At 48.9% G+C, this 20,626-nt stretch overlaps 1 protein-coding gene across 1 annotated transcript in view; it reads right to left on the bottom strand.

Annotated features, from left to right (window-relative positions):
* Positions 1-1,685: 1,685 nt before the first annotated feature.
* The window catches only part of LOC132827283 (tricarboxylate transport protein B, mitochondrial), a 79,064-nt gene continuing 60,123 nt past the window's right edge, over positions 1,686-20,626 (bottom strand). Inside the window, exons 5-9 of the mRNA XM_060843915.1 lie at positions 16,347-16,431; positions 11,777-11,881; positions 8,059-8,174; positions 6,913-6,986; positions 1,686-1,809 (exon numbers count right to left, since the gene is read on the bottom strand). Coding sequence (XP_060699898.1) covers positions 1,695-1,809; positions 6,913-6,986; positions 8,059-8,174; positions 11,777-11,881; positions 16,347-16,431 — 495 coding nt within the window. The 3' untranslated portion in view covers positions 1,686-1,694. The remainder of the gene's footprint in view (positions 1,810-6,912; positions 6,987-8,058; positions 8,175-11,776; positions 11,882-16,346; positions 16,432-20,626) is intronic.

Raw genomic sequence — 20,626 nt, 5'->3', positions numbered from 1 at the left:
ATAATCTGGTGAGGTGCATGGGCACCACGACTGAGACTAACTCCTTACTTATTTCATTCATCAAGTTCAAATTCGTATTGGCTCAGCAGTAAGAGGCTTAATGGCAGATCTGCACAGTCCCCAGACAAACCTGAACCAGCCACAAAACCTTTCCTCCTGCATCCCTCCCCGTTCAGAGGGGGACGTGGCCTCTGTACCACTTGCGGCTGCTTTGGAATATGCCCTTTGGGGAGGGCTGACAGGAAGTAGCTGCTCCTTAGCATTGTGGGTAGTCAGGATGCCATTGACATTGTGACTGGACGTAGGTTCCAAGGACGTACCAAAGGTCCAGTAGCCACAAGGGAACAGCCTCAGAGCTGGCTTCTTAACATCAGGATACATGACAATGAGTCTCCAAATGGGGAGGTGTGGCTCACTTAATCACCAACCTCAGGTACAAAGTGAAATGCTGACCCCTTCTCCTCTCCCCATCACACACCCCCTCCCCCCTCACCACCCATTCCCCATGAGAATTCACACATGGAACCATGACTTCAGACTAAGACAAGACAACAGCTCAAGCTGACAACAGTGATGCAAAGAGTTAGGCTTGGCGGAGTTAAGAACAGTGAGGTTAAACCAGCACTGCAACTTCACGGGATGACAAGAGACTTTGGCCAAGGATTGGGAACGTAAGAATTGGGGAAGGCCATTCAGCCCTTCCACCATTAAATGAGATCATGGCTGACCTGCAGTGTAACTCTATCTTAATCACCTTGGATTCCTGACACATCACCTTCTATAATGAAAACTCATGATCCATAGCAACTGTCCTCTGATGACATGATCATCTCCTGATCACATGATCTAGCCCCGTGGCCAATGAGGCCTCGGCATGAGGCCAATCTGTTTCCTTCAGGCAGTTTCTGGTTTGCAGTCTATAGGCACTTAAAATCGAATGGCTGTATCTCTACCAAGCCCTCCTTGTGATAATAAAAAGGACATTAAAAAGATGAGTCACTTTGGCACAAATTAAAAAAATATTCAAACAGGCATCACCAGCTATTGGCACGTATTACATTACCAAGGCCACAAGGTACCCGGCTACAGAAATAATTTAATTCTCTCTCAGTTACCTGATGTGACTGGCTTGCAGCTGACTTAATATGACATTGCTTGGCAACATGAATTGGGGGGGAGGGGGAGAGTGTTGCTTCGTAAGGGGTGGGGGATTTGAAATGTTTACGCTGCCTCTGTCAATGTTATCCATTTTCTCAAGACCTCCTATTACCTGCCTTTCCCCACCCCATTCCTCTCCTTGCCATGGCAATGGGTGTCCCCTGCCCCATCCACCTCGCCATGGCAATGGATCTCTGCATTCCCTCACCCACCTCGCCATGGCAACAGATCTCTCCCCACCCTCACCCACCTCGCCATGGCAATGGACCTCTACATTCCCTCACCCACCTCGCCATGGCAACGGATCTCTCCCCGCCCTCACCCACCTCACCATGGCAATAGGTTTCTCCCCTCCCACATTCACCTCACCGTGGCAACAGGTCTCCCCTCTCCCATCCACCTCGCCAAGGCAATTGGTCTCCCCAGCCCACCCACCTCGTCATGGCAACGGATCTCTCCCTTTCCCCACTCACTTTACCATGGCAATGGCTCTCCCCTCCCCATCACACCCCCTCCCCCACACTCCTCCAAAATCTTCAGTCCGTCTTCCAAATCTTGTTCAGCACCTTCACCACTTCTTCATAGATGATGAAGACTATCGCGACATCCAGGCAGACCCGACCCAGCCGAGGGACTGTTCCTTTGTAAAACCTTTGAGGGGAGACAAAAGGCATTCAATTAGTGTGGCCGACTCTCCGGCCTTAGTCTCCAGGAAAATTGGGAGACTAATCTTTGTGAAGAACAGCGAATGAACATCTTGGAGAAAATAAGTCAAGACAAACATTTTTAAAAAACATTTTCTTCCATCCTTCCCCCTTCCAATTGTGCAAGGACTGTTAATTGTGATGGTTCTCAAACCTCTATCAATCACTTCCATGCTATCTCACAATGGTTAGGGGACATCATGTCACTGTCCTGCCTCTTCTCTTCCCCCCACCCATCCCTGCACAGCATCTAGATCACCTTAACCATCCAATGTCCCCTTGAATGCTTCAGTTGAACCTGTCTCCCCCACATTTCCAGGCAGTGCATTCCAGACTCGCTGGGTGGAGAAGCTTTTGCTCACATCAGTGTCATGGTGGCTCAGTGGTTAGCACTGCTGCCTCACAGCACCAGGGTCCTAGGTTCGATTCCAGCCTTGGGCGACTGTCTGTGTGGAGTTTGCCAGTTCTCCCACAGTGTTTGCGTGAGTTTCCTGCCACAGTCCAACGATGCACAGATTAGGTGGATGGGAAATGTGAGGGTTAGAGCTGAGTCTGGGTGGAACTCCCTTCGAGGGTCAGTGCAGACTGGATGGCTTGTGTAGTCTTTTTCCACTATCAATCCTTGGAAACTGACCCTTTGGTCCAATTTATCCATGTCACCCAGGTTTTCCTAACTGAACTAGTCCCATTTACCTGTGTTTGCCCATATTCCTCTAAACATTTCCTTTTCATCTACCAGGCCTCATGTCTTTTAAATATTGTAACTGTATCTGCATCTGCCACTCCCTCTGGCAGTTCATTTCACACACAAACTTTGCCATCGGTGTGAAAAAGTTGCCCTGTCCCTTATAAATCTTTCCTGTCTCACATTAAAAATATGCCTGCACCGAGGGAAAATGCCTTTGCTACTACACCAGTCATGATTGTATAAACCTCTAATGCTCCAGTGAAAAATAATCTTAGCCTAACCAGCCTCTCCTTATAACCCAAACCCTCCAGTCCCAGCAACATTCTGGTTAATCTGTTCTGAACCCTTTGCAATTTAATAATATCCTTCCTGTATCAGGGCGACCAGAACTGGACACAATATTCCAGAAGAGGCCTCACCAAAGTCCTGTACAATCTCAACACGACATCCCAACACCTACAGTTAAAGGTCCGAGCAACAAAGGCAAGCATGCTAAACACTTCCTTAAATACTCTGTCTACCTGTGATGCAGCTTTCAAAGAACCATGTACCTGACAGAAGGCAGAGAGTTGGGATAAAAGGTTCTTTTTTGGAATGGCAGCTGGTGACAAGTGGTATCCCACAGGGTTCAGTGTTGGGATCACAGCTGTTCACTTTATATATTAATGATCTGGATGAAGGGACTGGGGGCATTCTAGCGAAGTTTGCCGATGATACGAAGTTAGGCGGACTGGTAGGTAGCACTGAGGAGGTGGGGAGGCTGCAGAAGGATCTAGACAGTTTAGGAGAGTGGTCCAGGAAATGGCTGATGAAATTCAACGTGAGCAAGTATGGGGTCTTGCACTTTGGAAAAAAGAATACAGGCCTGGACTATTTTCTAAACAGTGAGAAAATTCATAAAGCCAAAGTACAAAAGGATCTGGGAGTGCTAGTCCAGGATTCTCTAAAGGTTAAGTCCGTGATTAAGAAAACAAATGTAATGTTGTCATTTATTTCAAGAGGGTTGGAATATAAAAGCAGTGATGTGCTTCTGAGACTTTATAAAGCTCTAATTAGGCCCCATTTAGAATACTGTGTCCAACTTTGGCCCCCCACACCTCAGGAAAGACATACTGGAGTGTGTCCAGCAGAAATTCACATGGATGATCCCTGGAATGGTAGGCCTATAATGAATGGTTGAGGATCCTGGGATTGTATTCATTAGGTTGAATGGAAATCTAATAGAAACTTACAATAAAATGCATGGCTTAGAAAGGGTGGACACTGGGAAGTTGTTTCTGTTAGGCACAGAGACTAGGACCCGTGGGGACAGCTTTAGAATTAGACGGGGTCAATTTTGGATGGAAATGAGGAGGCATTTCTTCAGCCAGAGAGTGGTGGGTCTGTGGAATTCATTGCCGCAGAGCGCAGTGGAGGCAGGGACATCAAGGCAGAGATTGATAAATTCTTGATCTCAGAAGGAATTAAGGGCTATGGGGAGAGTGTGGGTAAGTGGAGTTGAATTGCCCATCAGCCATGATTGAATAGCGGAGTGGACTCGATGGGCCGAATGGCCACTCCTATGTCTTATGGAACCCCCTAAATGCTTCTGTTCAACTGCTCAGGACTCTACCATTAACTGTATCAGACCTGCCCTTATTCATTTTACGAAAATGCAAATCCTAATTAAACTTCCTCTGCCATTCCTCAGCCCATTGGCCCAACTGATCAAGATCCCTCTGTAATCTCAAATAACCTTCTTAGATAATTTTGGTGTCATCTGCAAACTTACTAAACACGCCTCCTAAATTCTCATCCAAATTGTTTATGTAAATGCCAAACAACAGTGGACCCAGCACCGATCCCTGCTGAACACCTCCAGTCTGAAAACACCCCATCACCATCACCCTCTGTTTCCTACTTTCAAGTCAATTTTGTGTCCAATTGGTAAGTACTCCCTGAATCCTATGTGATATAGCTTTACCAATTAGGCTATCATGTGGAACTTTGTCAAAGACTTTACTAAAGTCCGTGTAGACAACTCCACCTTCATTTTTTTAAAAAACATCCACAAAAAACTCAATCAAGTTTGTGAGACACGATTTTTCACACAAAGCCACATTGACTATCCCTGATCAGTCCTTGCCTTTCCAAACATACATAAATCTTGTCTCTCAGGATTCCCTCCAACAACTTTCTCGCCATTGACATCAGAATCACAGGTCTATAGTTCCCAAGCTTTTCCACACAACCTTCCTCAAATCAAGGCTCCAGTCCTCTGGCACTTCTCCCATGGCTGTACATGATACAAATAAGGCTGCCCCGCAATTTCTTCCCGAATTTCCCACGACCTCCTGGGATACATTAGATCAAGTCTGGGAGATAGATCCACCTTTATGTTTCTCAGACCTCTTGCACTTCCTCTTCTGTAACGTGGGCTGTTTTCGAGGAGAGGGAAGATTCGACAATGAGAGTGCACCCACTGACGGGAAGAGTCAACCGAAACGATGAAGCAATGTTCCAGCTGCAGGATCTGAGCCGGATACCTCGCACTGATAGACGGACGGTGGTCTGCTTTGTGTTGCTGTCAATTTATAGGCAGCCCTCAGGCCCCTGCATCTGCTGCTCATTATCCAGGAGCTTGGATCATCTGCTTGTTGACGTGTTGGGTCAGTCTGAACCAATATATCAAACGTGCCGACTTCATTCCAGGCCCAAAATCCGCCTTGGTCCCCGGCTCTCGCCACCATCACCGGTCTCTGACCTCCAGGCACACATGAGTTTGTGCTGCCTTTCCCAAGTGGCCTTCCTCAGCCCATGCTCCGTTGATATATCCCATAGGATTATCCCCAACCCAGGGTTTGAGGTAGGATATAAAACCCTTGATAGCAACATCTGGGACACAACCAACTGAAAACATTTGGAGCCATCTTATAACTGCAATTAAAACTGGGAGGGTCAACACAGAGGAACCTCAATTATTCGGCATTCAATTATCCGAATATTGGATTATCCGGGAAGGTCACAAGCTCCCGATGCTCGGCTAAACTATGTTAGCCGGCACTCGATTATCCGGATGAAGTATTCCCCGTCCGTGTTCTTTGGATAATCGAGGTTCCTCTGCACGTGGTTTCTATAGATTTAGAAACAATGAAAATAGAAATAGGCCATTCAGCCCTTTGAGTCTGCTATACTATTCATTATCATCCCGAATGATCGTTCAGCTTATTTCTGCTTTCCCTACATATCCTTGAATCCCTTTAGCCCCATGGGCTACATCCAACTCCTTCTGGAAAGGAGTCTCTACATAAGAACAAACTCCGCTATTTAAAAATCACAACAATTCCCATTCATCCATTAGCCCTGTGCTCACTGACCTACGCTGGATCTCAGTCAAGCAATGCCTTGATTTTAAAATTCTCATTGTTATTTTGATATCCCTCTATCACCTTGCCCTTCCCTACCTCTGGCACGCCCTCCAACCCCACGATCCTGGTTATCTCAGTGATCCTTAAATTCCGATGTCTTGAGTGTCTTTGGTTCTAACCCCTCCAGTGTTGATGCCCAAGCTTTTCCCTCCAGCACCATCTCCAACTCCCTCTCCTTTTCCAAAGACAAACCTCAAAACCTACCCGCTCATCTCCCCTTGCACCAGCTCACTGTCACATTTGGCAAAGCACCTGGGAAGAGCCTGGGGATGTTTGGCAGTAGGTGCTACTTAAATGCAAGGGGTTGTTGGCATCGTTGGCATCCACTTGCCAGTGGGTGGCTGGAAGTGGACGGAAGGGGTTGAACAGAGGGAGTAAGGCACAGTTGCTGCCTTATCACTTTCGCATTGAACGAGGATGGAAAGGGACTCTGCTGCGATGCATCCCGTAGTCCACCAGCCCACCATCACTTGCTGCAAAGGCTCCTTGGGCCAAATGCGTGCACAGCCAGATCCAACTAACTACTGCCTTTACAACCCCGTTTGCAGAAAACCAATGACAATACAACCTTGTTCAATGGGCAACACCTGCACAACAAGATCCAACGAACCGTCACGCGATTGCAACCAAGTGATCAACTTAATTTCTCACAACACCCATTGGCTCAGGGAAGAATATTCAACCAGGGAAATCACTTTGAAGGGTGTGGACATGGCTTTTTTCCCGGAAGTGGCCACAGGGTAATAATTTATTGGAAGGGGGAGGTCTGCGACAGTGCAGCACTCCCTCCGTACCCCACTGGAGGGGCAGCCTCCAATGTTCTTTTTCTGTGCTCAGGACCTGAAGTGAGATTTGAACTCTTGACCCTCAAACCTCACTGGGCTGAGGTGTGCTTTCCCACTGAGTCACAATGACCAACATTCTTTCAAAAACAAAAATTAACAATCGCACTTACGCCAAGGGGCCTTCGTACTTCATTATTTGGATAGCACAGTCCCAGGTGCTCCTGTATTTATGAGCTTCCAGGCCCTAAAGGAATTGAGACACGTATTTATAATCCAGGTCACAGCTGCACTACACCCAGCCACTAAGAGCTGAGACACTCACCTGCTTCGCTCTATGCCCATCCCACCGCCGCAAGTTCTCAGCTGCTTGTCTGACTCATGTGGCACTAGAGCAGAGGCCCCACAGCAGATCTAGTTTTCCTCCTCCCTCTGAGTTCTCCCCACCCCCAACACCCAGTGTCTTCTGCGATTGATCCCAGAGCTCACTGGGCCCAGCACCGGTTTCCCTTCCCATTTCCTGAGTGTCCGAGAGCAGATCCATCACTGGACTGGTCATAGCAGGGAGCAAGCCTTCACATCGTGAGGGCACGCGGTGAATTAATCTGAACCGTCAGTGCTGAAGGAGGCCACTCGGCCCACTGTGCCTGTGCTGACCCTCTGAGAAAGCAATCCTCCTGGAGTTCCCATTCCTTGGTCAATTTTCTCCTTTTCAAATATTTGTCCATTTCCTATTTGAAAGTCCCTTCGGAATCTGCTTTCCCTTTCACACTGCGCGCTCCAGACCACACCAACTCCTTGAGATCTTGTCACCCCTTCCCCTCAGCTCTCCGAGTCTCTAACCCTCCAAATTCCCAAAGGGGGAAGAGGCAGAGAGTGGCCAGGGAGAGGGAAATATCGTGTGGGAGCTCTGACTGACTTGTATTGGCTGCGTTCCCAGCTCTCCCCCCTCAGGGCACTGAGACCCTTCCCAAGCCTTGGAATGGGTTAAGGAGGGGGGGTGCGGATTTGGGAAGATGCTGCGGCCAATGGAAACGCGCCTCTTCCTATTTCCTCCATCAAACCTCCTCATGAACTTGAATGGTGCCATCAAAGGGTCCCTTCCCCTCCCCCCACCCCCCACCACTCCATCCAATCTTTCAGTGGGGGCTGTTTTGGTTCAGTTGGGGTGTGGTCAGTTGGGGTGTGGTCTCGCCCCCCACCCCTCTCCCATCTGACTGACCCGATGATCCTGAGTTGATCAGGAGAATGAGATGTCCCTCTCCCCAGGGGGGTGGTGTCGGTCACTCTGTGCCTGGGCAGGGTCAAAGGTCTCGTACCTGCATTCTGGTTTTCACCACGTCTAGGGGGGTGTTGCCAAACACGCTCGCAGCTCCGGCGAGGGCACCAAACAATCCGGTGATGACCGGGTTCATCTCCTTGGCCAGATTATCCCCTGACGGAGGAGACAAAGAATCGTCACAACTCTCCAGCAGGTGTACTGCGGCCACCATCTCACATCACTCCACAAAGGCCATTCAACCCATCAGGTCTGTCTCAGCCCTTGGAAAGAGCAAAAAGCCCCATTGCCCTGCAACCGTTTCACAGGAAGTAGAGGCCATTCAGCCCTTCAGGCCTGCTTTGCTATTCAACATGATCACAGTTGATTGGTCCAACCCTGTTCCCACTTTCTCCCAATGCTCTTAAGAACTAGGATCTAACTCCCTTTTCAATCATTTATCAAATTCCCTTTTTGCAAGTTTCTTTACAATCTGCTTTCCCCACCCTCTCAGGCAGAATGCTCTATACCTAGACACTCACCTCCATATAGGCAGGAGGCTGGAAGAACACCACAAGCCAGGCAGCATCAGGAGGTGGAGAAGTCAATACGTCCTCTGAGTCCTGAAGAAGAGTTACACCCGAAGACAAAAAAAAACTGCGGATGCTGGAATCCCAAGTAGACAGGCAGGAGGCTGGGAGAACAGCCAATGTTTCGGGTGTAACTCTTCTTCAGGACTCAGAGGACGTATTGACTTCCCCACCTCCTGACGCTGCCTGGCTTGCGGTGTTCTTCCAGCCTCCTGCCTGTCTACTTGGGATTCCAGCACCCGCAGTTTTTTTTTGTCTTCTATGCTGAGATAAGGAGGCCATCAACTCGACTGGGATAACCTAACCGTTGTAGGACGAGTTAACTTAAGACATGCATGGGAGTATCTACAGACCAGGTTCTCAACTAAGACTGTCAGTGTGGAGTTTGCACATTCTCCCCATGTCTGCGTGCGTTTCCTCCCACAGTCCAAAGATGTGCAGGTTAGGGTGACTCGGCCGTGCTAAATTGCCCATTGTGTTCAGGGATGTGGAGATTAAGTGCATCTGGTTCCATAGTTTTCCCTGGAACATGACTTCTTTCTACATCAAACATGGCTGACCAGGTGAGTCTCCCATGCTTACCGCCACCATCAGGCACCTGGAAGGGAAAATGTCGAGTAATGGCTCTGGGTGGGTTACTCTTCAGAGGGTCAATGTGGACTTGTTGGGCCGAAGGGTGTGTTCCCACACTGTAGGGATTCCATGATTCACATTCTATGTAAAAGACCAGGTCAGATCAATAATGAGGGGGCTGGTACAACCGCGTCTCCTCAGAAGGCACACGGAGGATGATACCTCACAAGCTGTCTGACAAAATGTCTGCACACAATCTTTCCAGTTTGGTGAACAGACCGACAATTGTATACTAGACAGCCCCACACACCCTACGGGAATCCTTCTTCAGCATCTCCTCTCCTGTTCTCTCACCAATCATATTCAATCTGTGATTTTCCCTCTCTCTAACCGACTCACCTTCCTCTTTCATGGGACATGGGCATCATTGGCGAGGACAGCAGTTGTGGTGCATCCCTAATGGCCCTGGAACTGCTACCCTGCCCAGCTATTTCAGTTAAGGGTCAATCACATCGCTGTGGGTCTGGAGTCACATGTAGGGCAGGTCAAGGTAAGGACAGCAGATTTCCTCCCCTCAAGGACATTAGTGAACTGGATGGGTTTTTAAACAGTGGTGTCCACTACTGAGACAAGCTTTCAATTTCAGATACAACTCCCACAGGCACCCTGGGATCTCTGGGACTTAATGACCATGTTGTGGGTGTTTGTAACACAAATAAATCGAGGATCAAGCTGCCCATCCTTCCAGGTGCCTGATGGTGGCGGTAAGCATGGGAGACTCTCCTGGTCAGCCATGTTTGATGTAGAAAGAAGTCATGTTCCAGGGAAAACTATGAAACCAGACACCACCCTCCTTTGGAGGGAAGGTCTTATGAGGAAAGGCTGAGGGACTTGAGGCAGTTTTTGTTAGAGAGAAAAAGGTTGGGAGGTGACTTAATCGAGACACAAGATAATCAGAGGGTTAGGTAGGGTTGGACAGTGACATCCTTTTTCCTCAGATGGTAATGGCTAGCACAAGGGGACATAGCTTTAAATTGAGGGGTGATAGATATAGGACAGATGTCAGGGGTAGTTTCTTTACTCAGAGAGTAGGAGGGCTGTGGAATGCACTGCCTACAAAAGTAGGAGACTCACCAACTTTAAGGGCATTTAAATGGTCATTGGATAAACACATTGATGAAAATGGAATAGTATAGGTTAGATGGGCTTCAGGTTGGCTCCACAGGTCAGCGCGACATCGAGGGCTTAAGGGCCTGTACTGCGCTGTCATGTTCAATGTTCTAGCACGAGGCTTGTCAGGGAATGTCGGAGAAAGGAACATGACAGACTAGGATAAGAAGGAGGCGGAGGTGGGTACTGCAGATGCTGGAGATTAGAGTCAGGATTAGAGTGATGCTGGAAAAGCACAGCAGATCAGGCAGCATCTGAGGAGCAGAAAAATCAACGTTTCGGGCAAAAGCTCTTCATCAGGAATCACCTAAGATAAGAAGGAGCTGTTCCCTATACTAAAGACATTAGTAAGATCCACAAGTCTTAAGAGAAGTAGACCATTCAGCCCATCGAGCCTGCTCCACCTTTCATGACTGATCCGATAATCCTAAACCCCACTTTCCTGCCCCTCTTCCTATGAAAATCGGGGTGGTGGGGGGGTGCACAGGTTTGGAGTAAATGGTTGAAGGAATAGAGGGTTGTTGAGGAATTTCTTTTCACCGAGACAGTGGGTGGTAGCTGGAATTCAATGCTTGATGGGAGAGTAGAGGCAGAATCAGTACTCTGTCTCCCTCTGATGGTGGACACCAGACACTGCTGCTGCTTTTATAAAAGCAAATTCCTGTGGATGCTGGAATCTGAAACCAAAACAGAAAATGCTGGAAAATTTCAGCGAGTCTGGCAGCATCTGTAAGGAGAGACAAGAGCTGACGTTTCGACCCTTTGTCAAAGCTAGACTCGGTAATGTCAGCTCTTTTCTCTCCTTACAGATGCTGCTAGGCCTGCTGAGATTTTCCAGCATTTTCTCCTTTGGCTGCTGTTGCTTTTCATTAGATTTAGCCCCGGGTACAAGGCAGGTCTCGTATGTGGAAGACACTGAGCTTCATCCAAACAGCACTGTAACGACGGGAAAGAATCACTGCACCAAAAGTCCAAGCCACACCAACAGGCTGTTCAGTCCCTATGCTCTGTACTAGCATTTCTACACCACACCACTTCCCAGCCTCTCTTCACTGTCCCCCTCCCAATCAATGTAACTCTTATTCCCCTGTCCGTCATGTGCTTCTCCAGCTTCATGTTAATCCACCTCCAAGTCTTCCTCCTCTCCAGCTCTCGGTTAAAGAGAATGTAATGGTGTCTGGTTAAATCAGGTCAGTAACCCGCTATAGCCCATGGTGAACCACTGTCACTGGAACACAATCTTTGAGGGTGAGGGTATTGAAGAGGTAGCAGGGTGAGGAGGCAGGTTCCCAGGAATCAAACCCATTCTAAACCTCCGACTAACCGTCCAGCCAACTGAGCTAACCAGCAGCCTCCTGTGAAATCCATCAGGAGTACAGTTATTACTAACATAACTCTGCTGTTGCTGTGGTCACCTCCCCTCCCCTCCCCATGCTTCCACCTTACCTTTGTACCAGTTCTTCAGTGAGGTCATCACAAAGAATCGAATGGCTTGGTTCGATCCTTGCTTCAGGATAGTTGCTGTTAATCCCTGATATGTACCTTTCAGACCTACACAAGAGAAGGGACACCAGGTGACAGACAGGTTACAGCTGCACCATCCTCCCCTCATGGTGGAATTAAGGGTTCAATTCACGTTACCTGATATTCATCCCATTCACAATCCCTGCACCCAAAGCCCCCATACTGCCCCTTGTAGGGTATGCTGACATAATGCAACAATACCCACCTCCAGCATTAACCTACAGCCCATTAACCCTTCATAGAAAGTCAAATCTCAGAAGCCCTTCAGGGATGGGGATGGGGGATGGGGAGAGGGTCAGGGATGGGGGATGGGGGAATGGTGACGGGGGGGGGTGGGGACAGGGATGGGATTTGGGACGGGGACGGGGATAAGGATGGTAATGGAAATAGGGATAGGGTCAGGGATGGGGATAGGGATGGGGATAGGGATAACAATGGTAATGGAAATAGGGATAGGGTCAGGGATAGGGATGGGAACGGTAATGGGAATAGGGATAGGGTCAGGGATGGGGATAGGGATGGGGATAGGGATAACAATGGTAATGGAAATAGGGATAGGGTCAGGGATGGGAATAGGGATGGGGTCAGAGGTGGGGATGGGGGTGGGGATGGGGTTGGTAATGGGAATAGGGATAGGGTCAGGGATGAGGATGGGGATGGGGACAGGGATGAGGATTGGTTTCAGGATAGGGATTGTGAGCAATAGATGGAGCAAAATCGAAGGATGCAGTCCCCTTGCCCCCCACCTCTTGCCCCTCACAAACCAGGTGCCAGAGGCCTGGAAACACTGATGTTGAGGAATATTCTGGAGAGGAGCAAGGGTCATTGAATCAGGCAACGGGGCACCAGCAGTGCTCTCTCTTGGATGCCTGCTCCGATATTCCCTGTACGTTCCGATATTCCCTGTATGTTCCGATATCCCCTGCCTGATGATTGGTGTCGGAACACCCAATGGCAGCACTGAGTTCACAAACCCCAGGGTCCTGTGCAGCCAGTAAGAAAGTTATAGGCAATTCTGATCGGTTTTGTATCTGTCCCCATCTCTCCCACCCCAAACAGCTCCCTCTCAGTAAACAGGCAGATGGCACAGTGGCTGGCACTGCTGCCTCACAGCACCAGGGACCTGGGTTCGATTCCCTCCTCAGGTGACTGTCCATGTGGAGTTTACCCATTCTCCCTGTTTCCTCCCACAGTCTAAAGGTGTGCAGGTTAGGGCGGACTGACTGTGGGAAATTGCCCACAGTATCCAGGGATGTGTAGGTTGTGTGGATTAACCCTGGGAAACGCAGGGTTACAGGGACAGGGTAAGGGGTGGGTCTGAAGACTGCTCCTCAGAGGGTTGCTGATGGGCCGAATGGCCTGCTCCCACAATGTAGGGATTCTATGAAGCCTCCCCATGCCGAGAAGTATTTCAAAAGCCAGGGTGGACCATAACACCCCTCCTTAATGCAGAAAGCAACTAGATCCAATTGAGGGGCACTGGGATTCAAAATCTTAACTCTGCTTTCGCTGTCTGCAGATGCTGTCAGACCTGTTAAGTTTCTCCAGCAATCTCTGTTTTTGTTTCCAATGAAGGGACGATATTTCTGTCTCGGAATCAACGTCAGGCTGCACCAGAGCTCAATGCTATTCTGTGACTTAAATGGGTTAAAACCTATAGGTTGTGCCTAGATTGGAATTTCACTCATTGGAAACTTGGAAGTGGAGATTCGATGTTTCGGGCATAAGCCCTTCTTCAGGAATGAGGAAAGGACACACTTTCCTCATTCCTGAAGAAGGGCTTATGCCCGAAATGTCGAATCTCCTGTTCCTTGGATGCTGCCTGACCTGCTGCGCTTTTCCAGCAACACATTTTCAGCTCTGATCTCCAGCATCTGCAGACCTCACTTTCTCCAACTTGGAAGTGGAGCAGAGTGGCTGCCATTATTCTGTTCACCACCAGAGGGAGCACCTTGGCCTTCATGGAAACTCCCAGTGTTACACACGAGCTCAGAAGAGTAGGCCATTCAGCCCCTCAAGCATGCTCCGTTATTTAACACAATGGTGGCTGATCCCATCTCAGCCTCAATTCCACTTTCCTGCTCATTCTCCATAACCCTTCGATCAGTGCTGATTAAAAACCTGTCTCTCTCCTCCTTCACTGTCCCAGTATCACGGCAATCTGAGGTACCCAATTCCTCAGATTTGGCAGAAGTAATTTCTCCTCATTCTGTGTTAAATTTGCTACCCTTTATCCTAAAACCATGAACCCTCATTCTAGAATCCTTCCAGTGTGGAAGCAGGCCATTTGGCCCATTGAGTCCACACTACCCACACTTGTGGGTTGCGCTTCGGCGGGTCGGTGTGGACTTGTTGGGCCGAAGGGCCTGTTTCCACACTGTAAGTAATCTAATCTAATTTACCCCTCTGAAGAGCATCCCACCCCATCCCTACATTTCCCGTGGCCAATCCACTCTAACCTACATACCTTTGGGCTGTGGGAGGAAACTGGAGCACCCAGAGGGTACCCACGTAGACACGGGGAGAATGTGCAAACTCCACACAGACAGTTGCCCGAGGCTGGAATCGAACTAGCCCTGGCGCTGTGTGGCAGCAGTGCTAACCACTGAGCAATCATGATGCCCCACATGAAGGGAATATCCTCTCCATGTCTACTTGGTCAAGCCTCTCTGCCATTTTACAGCCAGGAACTTTGAAGGTCACTGATACTGAGACAAGCATTACATTTCTGATTTATTTAACTGAGTAAATTTGTATTCCCCACCTCTCCTGGTGAGCATTTTAGCTTAGGAATCCCACAGACTGCCTCATGCTCCCAGTATCTGTTCCCAGTTAGGGATTCCATCTAAAACCTGCCAAAGCTAAGGCCCATTGTGTCCACACTGGTCATAACAGAAACAGGCCATTCGGCCCAACCAGTCCTTGCTGGTGTTTCTGCATCACATGAATATCATCCACCACTGTCCACCATATCATGCCACTCCTTTCCCCTGGTGTATGGATTTAGTCAGGATTACTCTCAACTGCCCTCTGAAATGGCCTAAACCGTCAAGTAGTTCGTGGGTAACCCATTACCTCTCCCCCAGTCCATGACCCAAACAAGAATGAAGAAATCAGATTTAGGCAAATTTAGTTCAATTCTGATCGCCACATTACAGGAAGGATCTGGAGGCTTTGGAGAGGATGCAGAAGAGGTTTCCCAGGATGTGGCCTGGATTAGAGGGGATGAGCTATAAGGTGTGATGATGCTGCTCCTTTAACAAGGTTATGGTGTCTTTGTCTTTTTTTCCCGCCAGAGAGGTTGTAAAAGACACAGACTCCCAAAAAGTCTGGAGGTTGAAGGGTTTTAGGACCAATTTGATGATAGCTAACAGATACTGCCTCAGGTAGAAGGCTTTCAAGTTTAAACAGACTTGTGCAACGAACAGGGCCTGGCCAATTCTCCCAGCTCAGCTTTGTTTAGCAGTAGTGTGAAAAGCTGCTGGACCCAGAGGCTGGTCCATGTTGATCTCTCTCTGAATCTCTCCTGCAAGACCCTGTGTTTGATTTTACCTTTTGCGCCAAGGGGTGTTTATGGGGATTGTTGCAAGTATTGGAAACAGCATCATTAAGTTGGAATGATCTGTTGGGTTTCTGGACAAGTTAAGTTATTCAGCTTTCTGTTTACTGTTTCATTTTGGTAATCTTGTTAAGTTTTGTTTAACATGAAGTGGTTTGACCAGCTAATTCTCTCCTGTAATATCCACTCTATACCTGCTCACAACAACCAGCAAAGTTAGGGTCTGGCTACTTTCTTGAAATGTTTTGAGGGGGTCTGGCCTGGTCCAGAACAAAGGAGAGGCCAGGAAAACTCAGTTTCTCTGGAGCGGTGGAGGGGGAGGGGGAGGGGGAGGCATGATAGAAGTCTATACAATTAGGAGATGCAGAGATAGGGTTGATGGTCAAACTCCTTTCTTTTCCCCCCAAGTTGAAACGTCTAATACTAGGGGGTGTACAATTAAGGTGAGATGGGGTCATTCAAAGGAGTTGTAAAAGGCAAGATTTTTCTTTTACAGAGAGTGTGGTGAGTGTGGGGAACACACTGCCGGGATGAGTGTGGTGGTGACAATAGGGGCAGATCAGGGACTTTTCGATCAGCACATGAATAAGCAAGGAATGGAGGGATATGGACCAAGGGCAGGCTGAAGGGATTAGTTTAATTTGGTGTCATGTTTGGCACAAGATCATGTGGCTAAGGGTCCGTTCCTGTGCTGTCCTGTTCTCTGTCTGATGGGTATCAAACGTTGGCTGAGCTGTGAACTTCCTGATGAAGGGCTTATGCTCGAAACGTCGAATTCTCTATTCCTGAGATGCTGCCTAACCTGCTGTGCTTTGACCAGCAACACATTTGCAGCTGTGAGCTGTGAACTAGTTAAAGACACAGCTGTCCTGTTTGAACTGGGGAAACACGGTGAGAGAGTGGACAGAGGAACAAGAAACGCCAGGCCCTCACCTTGCTCACGCACTATCTCTCGGACCCCGTGGAAGAATCCTCGGTATTTCGGTTTCGGAGAACACTGGTCGTGGATGAACTTCACCTGGAAGTAAAAGAAGGGTCACCATCTCATTAAGATGGAGGGACTGCGTAATCCGACAACCAGCCACCCATAACAAAACCTCAACAACAACAACAACAACAGGCTCCCTCCCAATTCAGCCAATTAATAAGGACAGCTGTTTTCGGTGCGCTGCTTCTCCCACTCCCCGTGCACTCTTTCCCCCCACCCCCACCCCCCGCGCACTCTTCCCCTGCCCCCCCCCCCCCCAACCCGATCTGGCCTACATGTGACTCCAAACCTCATGGCGATGTGATTTTCTCCTTAAAACGAAAAATGGCCCAGCAAGCCACTCAGTTGTATCTAACCATTAGAGTCACCGTTAGAGCACGGAGAAAGGCCTTTCCACCCATCATGTCCACACTGGCCATCAAGAATCTTATCTATTCTAAGAAACAGGTCATTCAACCCAACTGGTCCTTGCTAGTATTTCTGCTCCACACGAATAACAACGAACACTGTCACCATATCCTAGTACTCCTTTCTCTATGGTGTACAGATTTAGTTTCCCTTAAATTGTGTCTGTATTATTCACCTGGACAATTACCAGAACTGGGACAGCCAGTTCTGCCTTCCCACCACTCTCTGGGCAAGGGGTTGAATACTTCAGAATTCTCTATTGGATAGATTAGAGGTTATTTCCTTACTGATGGACCCCACCACCCCTCAGTCTGAATCAGCGACAGCAGTGAGAATCAGAGTCCACTGCTCCCATGCAATACTGGAGCAGCACCTCCTCCTGCTGGCCAAAGGTTGCTATCTCAGCCACAACATCATCTGACCCAATCTCTGAGGCTTGGTTAGTGGGGAAGGTGCTAAAGTGACAGAGACAGGCTGAGGTCCAGATGAAAGTTCTCACTCCCTCGGTGACCCCCACAGCAGGTACAGGATAGATAGATTCTTATTTCCTTTCCTATAGACAATTACAGAGATGATCTGACTTAGGGGCAGCACGGCAGCGCAGTGTTTAGCACTGCTCTCTCACAGCGCCAGGGACCCGGGTTCGATCCCAACCTCAGGCGACTGTCTCTGTGGAATTTGCACATTGTCCCTGTGTCTGCGTGGGTTTCCTCCGGGTGCTCTGGTTTCCTTCCACAGTCCAAAGATGTGCAGGTTATGGTGAATTGGCCATGCTAAATTGCCCGTAGTGTTCAGGGATGTGTAGGTTAATAAAGGGCGGGGGAATGGGTCTGGGTGGGTTAGTCTTCGGAGGGTCTTGTTGGGTCTGTTTCCACACTCTAGGGATTCTAAGTTCTTAGTGCTTACGATGGCTAAAGGAGGTGATGGAGTCAACAGAGAGAAATGGGGTGTATTGTTAAACTCAGCAAGTCAGGCCATTTGGGAGTTACAAAAACAGAAATTGCTAGAAAAACTCAGCAGGTCTGGCAGCATCTGTATACAGCGAAAATAGAATTAACATTTCGGGTCCAGTGACCCTTCTTCAGAACTGACTGTAGTTAGGAAAAGGTAGAATAGTCATAGAGATGTACAGAACGGAAACAGACCCTTGGGTCCAACTCGCCCATGCTGACCAGATATCCTAAATTAGTCTAGTCCCATTTCTTTCCCCTCTCACCTCCAGCTTTGGACTGTGCTGAAGGTGGGGTGTGTGGGGAGGGGGTGGAGATAGAACCCAGAGTTGGGCAAAGGAGTGGGTAAAAGGTCATCCTGGGAGAATGAGCAGCTGCTAATGGAGACCATTGGTGCCGGATAATGAGCTGTTTGTGGTAGGCCATGTGATGGTGCATGGGTGTTGGGGGTCAGAAGATTGAACCCAAGACTGAGTCCAGAAAGCTGCACGGTCCCCACACGGAAAGTGAGGTGGTTTTTTTAGATTAGATTACTTAGTGTGGAAACAGGCCCTTCGGCCCAACAAGTCTACACTGACCCGCCCAAGCGCAACCCACCCATTCCCCTATATTTACTCTACCTAACACTATGGGCAATTTAGCATGGCCAATTCACCTGGCCTGCACATCTTTGGACTGTGGGAGGAAACTGGAGCACCCGGAGGAAACCCACACAGACATGGGGAGAATATGCAAACTCCACACAGTCAATCTCCTGAGTCGGGAATTGAACCCAGCTCTCTGGTGCTGTGAGACAGCAGTGCTAACCACTGTGCCACCGTGCCGCCACAGCCAGTGGTGTTCTCCAAACATGTGCTGAGCTTGGCTGGAGCCCTGCAGCAAGCCTGAGACAGAGATGTTGACCAGGGAACAGGGTGGGCTGGTGGAATGGCAGACAACGGGAAGCTCAGGGTCAGTTTTGTGGGTAAAAACCGTCACCCAGTCCACGCTGCGTCTCACCAACATGGAGGAGACCACATTGAGAAAATACTTCATTCTGAATCCTTCTCCTCCAGCAAGCCCGTTGGAACTTTCAAAACCAACACCTGCAGATTCTTGTTCAGGGTTTCGAAATTCTATGGGTTCTGATGAAGGGTTCCCTGTTGACTCTGCTACCTGCTCCATCTTCCACAGCCCCCAGCACCGTCACTACCATCCCAGGCAAGATTTGTTGAGAGTTTCCACAATTTTCTGTTTCCACAGAATGGAGCCATGGTGCCAAGGTGCAGGTCAGCCATGATCGAGGTGAAAGGTCAACAAGCTCAAGGGGGCTGAATAGTCCCCTGCTGTTCCTGCCCTGGGAGGTCCTTCAATTGGGCTTGTGGGCAGCACCACAACAACAGAAACTTGCATTCCAGTAGCGGCCTTACTATCGTAAAACATCCAAGTCGCTTTGCAGCAACTACCCACAGTAGGGGCTATCGGGAGAGGTGACTAAACTCAGTCAAATGCATATGTTTTAAGGAGGACCTTGAAAGGGGTGAGCAAGATGGAGAAACAGAGGGTTGGCGTAGAGTTCAGGGCTGAGTCTCCAAGCAGCAGAAACCTGGTCGATGAAACATTTGTTCATGGGGTGAGGGCATCACTGGCTGGGGCAACATTTATTGCCCAGAGGGCAGTTACCAGTGAACCACGTTGCTGTGGGTCTGCAGTCACATGTTTAGATTAGATTAGATTACCTACACTAAGGAAACAGGCCCCTTCGGCCCAGCAAGTCGGAATACCTTCCCATCGGAAAGATGTTGTGAAACTTGAAAGGTTCGGAACAGATTTACAAGGATGTTGCCAGGGTTGGAGGATCTGAGCTACAGGGAGAGGCTGAACAGGCTGGGGCTGTTTTCCCTGGAGTATCGGAGGCAGAGGGGTGACCTTATAGAGGTTTACAAAATTATGAGGGGCACGGATAGGGTAAATAGGCAAAGTCTCTTCCCTGGGATGCGTAGAGGGCATAGGTTTAGGGTGAGAGGGGAAAGATATAAAAGAGACCTAAGGGGCAACTTTTTCATGCAGAGGGTGGTTCGTGTATGGAATGAGCTGCCAGAGGAAGTGGTGGAGGCTGGTACAATTACAGCATTTAAAAGGCATCTGGAAGGGTATATGAACAGGAAGGGTTTGGAGGGATATGGATCTGGTCGGCATGTACAGGTTGGACCAAAGGGTCTATTTCCATGCTGTACATCTCAATGATTCCCCACTATATTTACCCCTGATTAATGCACCCAACACTATGGGACAACCTGGAGCACTTGGAGGAAACCCCAGCAGACACAGGGAGAATGTGCCTGAGGCGAGAATCAAACCTGGGACCCTGGCACTGTGAGGCAGCAGTGCTAACCACTGAGCCACCGTGCTGCCCCATGTAGGCCAGACCAGGTAAGGAGGGTGGTTTCCTTCCCTGAAGGACATCAATGAACCAGAAGGGCTTTTCCAAAATCAGGCCAGTTTGATTTAATTGCAGGTTTTTATTGAACTCAAATGTCATCATCTGCAATGGTCAGATTTGAACCCACATCCCAAGACCATTACCTGGACCTCTGGATTTCCAGGTCCAGTGATGTTACCACTACACCACTGCATTCCTCGAGAAATCAGGGAGGTTTGGAAGATCATCATTTAGGGAAGGAATTGTAACCCGATTCTGCCCCCTGCCCTGATACTCCGTGGCCCTGACCCAGGCCAGTCTCCATCCCCATCTCTCCATCGTCTCCCAACTCACTTTCAGAATGTCCAGTTTGTGGGCTGCAGCTGCCTCCTCCTCATCATGGCCATGCAATCCCTTTCCACGCCCATCCCCCACCAGGATGGTCTCCTGGCTCTCTGCTTCGTCC

The sequence above is a fragment of the Hemiscyllium ocellatum genome, chromosome 24, assembly GCF_020745735.1.
Source record: "Hemiscyllium ocellatum isolate sHemOce1 chromosome 24, sHemOce1.pat.X.cur, whole genome shotgun sequence".
Lineage (NCBI taxonomy): Eukaryota > Metazoa > Chordata > Chondrichthyes > Orectolobiformes > Hemiscylliidae > Hemiscyllium > Hemiscyllium ocellatum.
The sequence above is the reverse complement of the archived record's forward strand: the minus strand, read 5'-3'. Positions and strand labels throughout refer to the sequence as shown.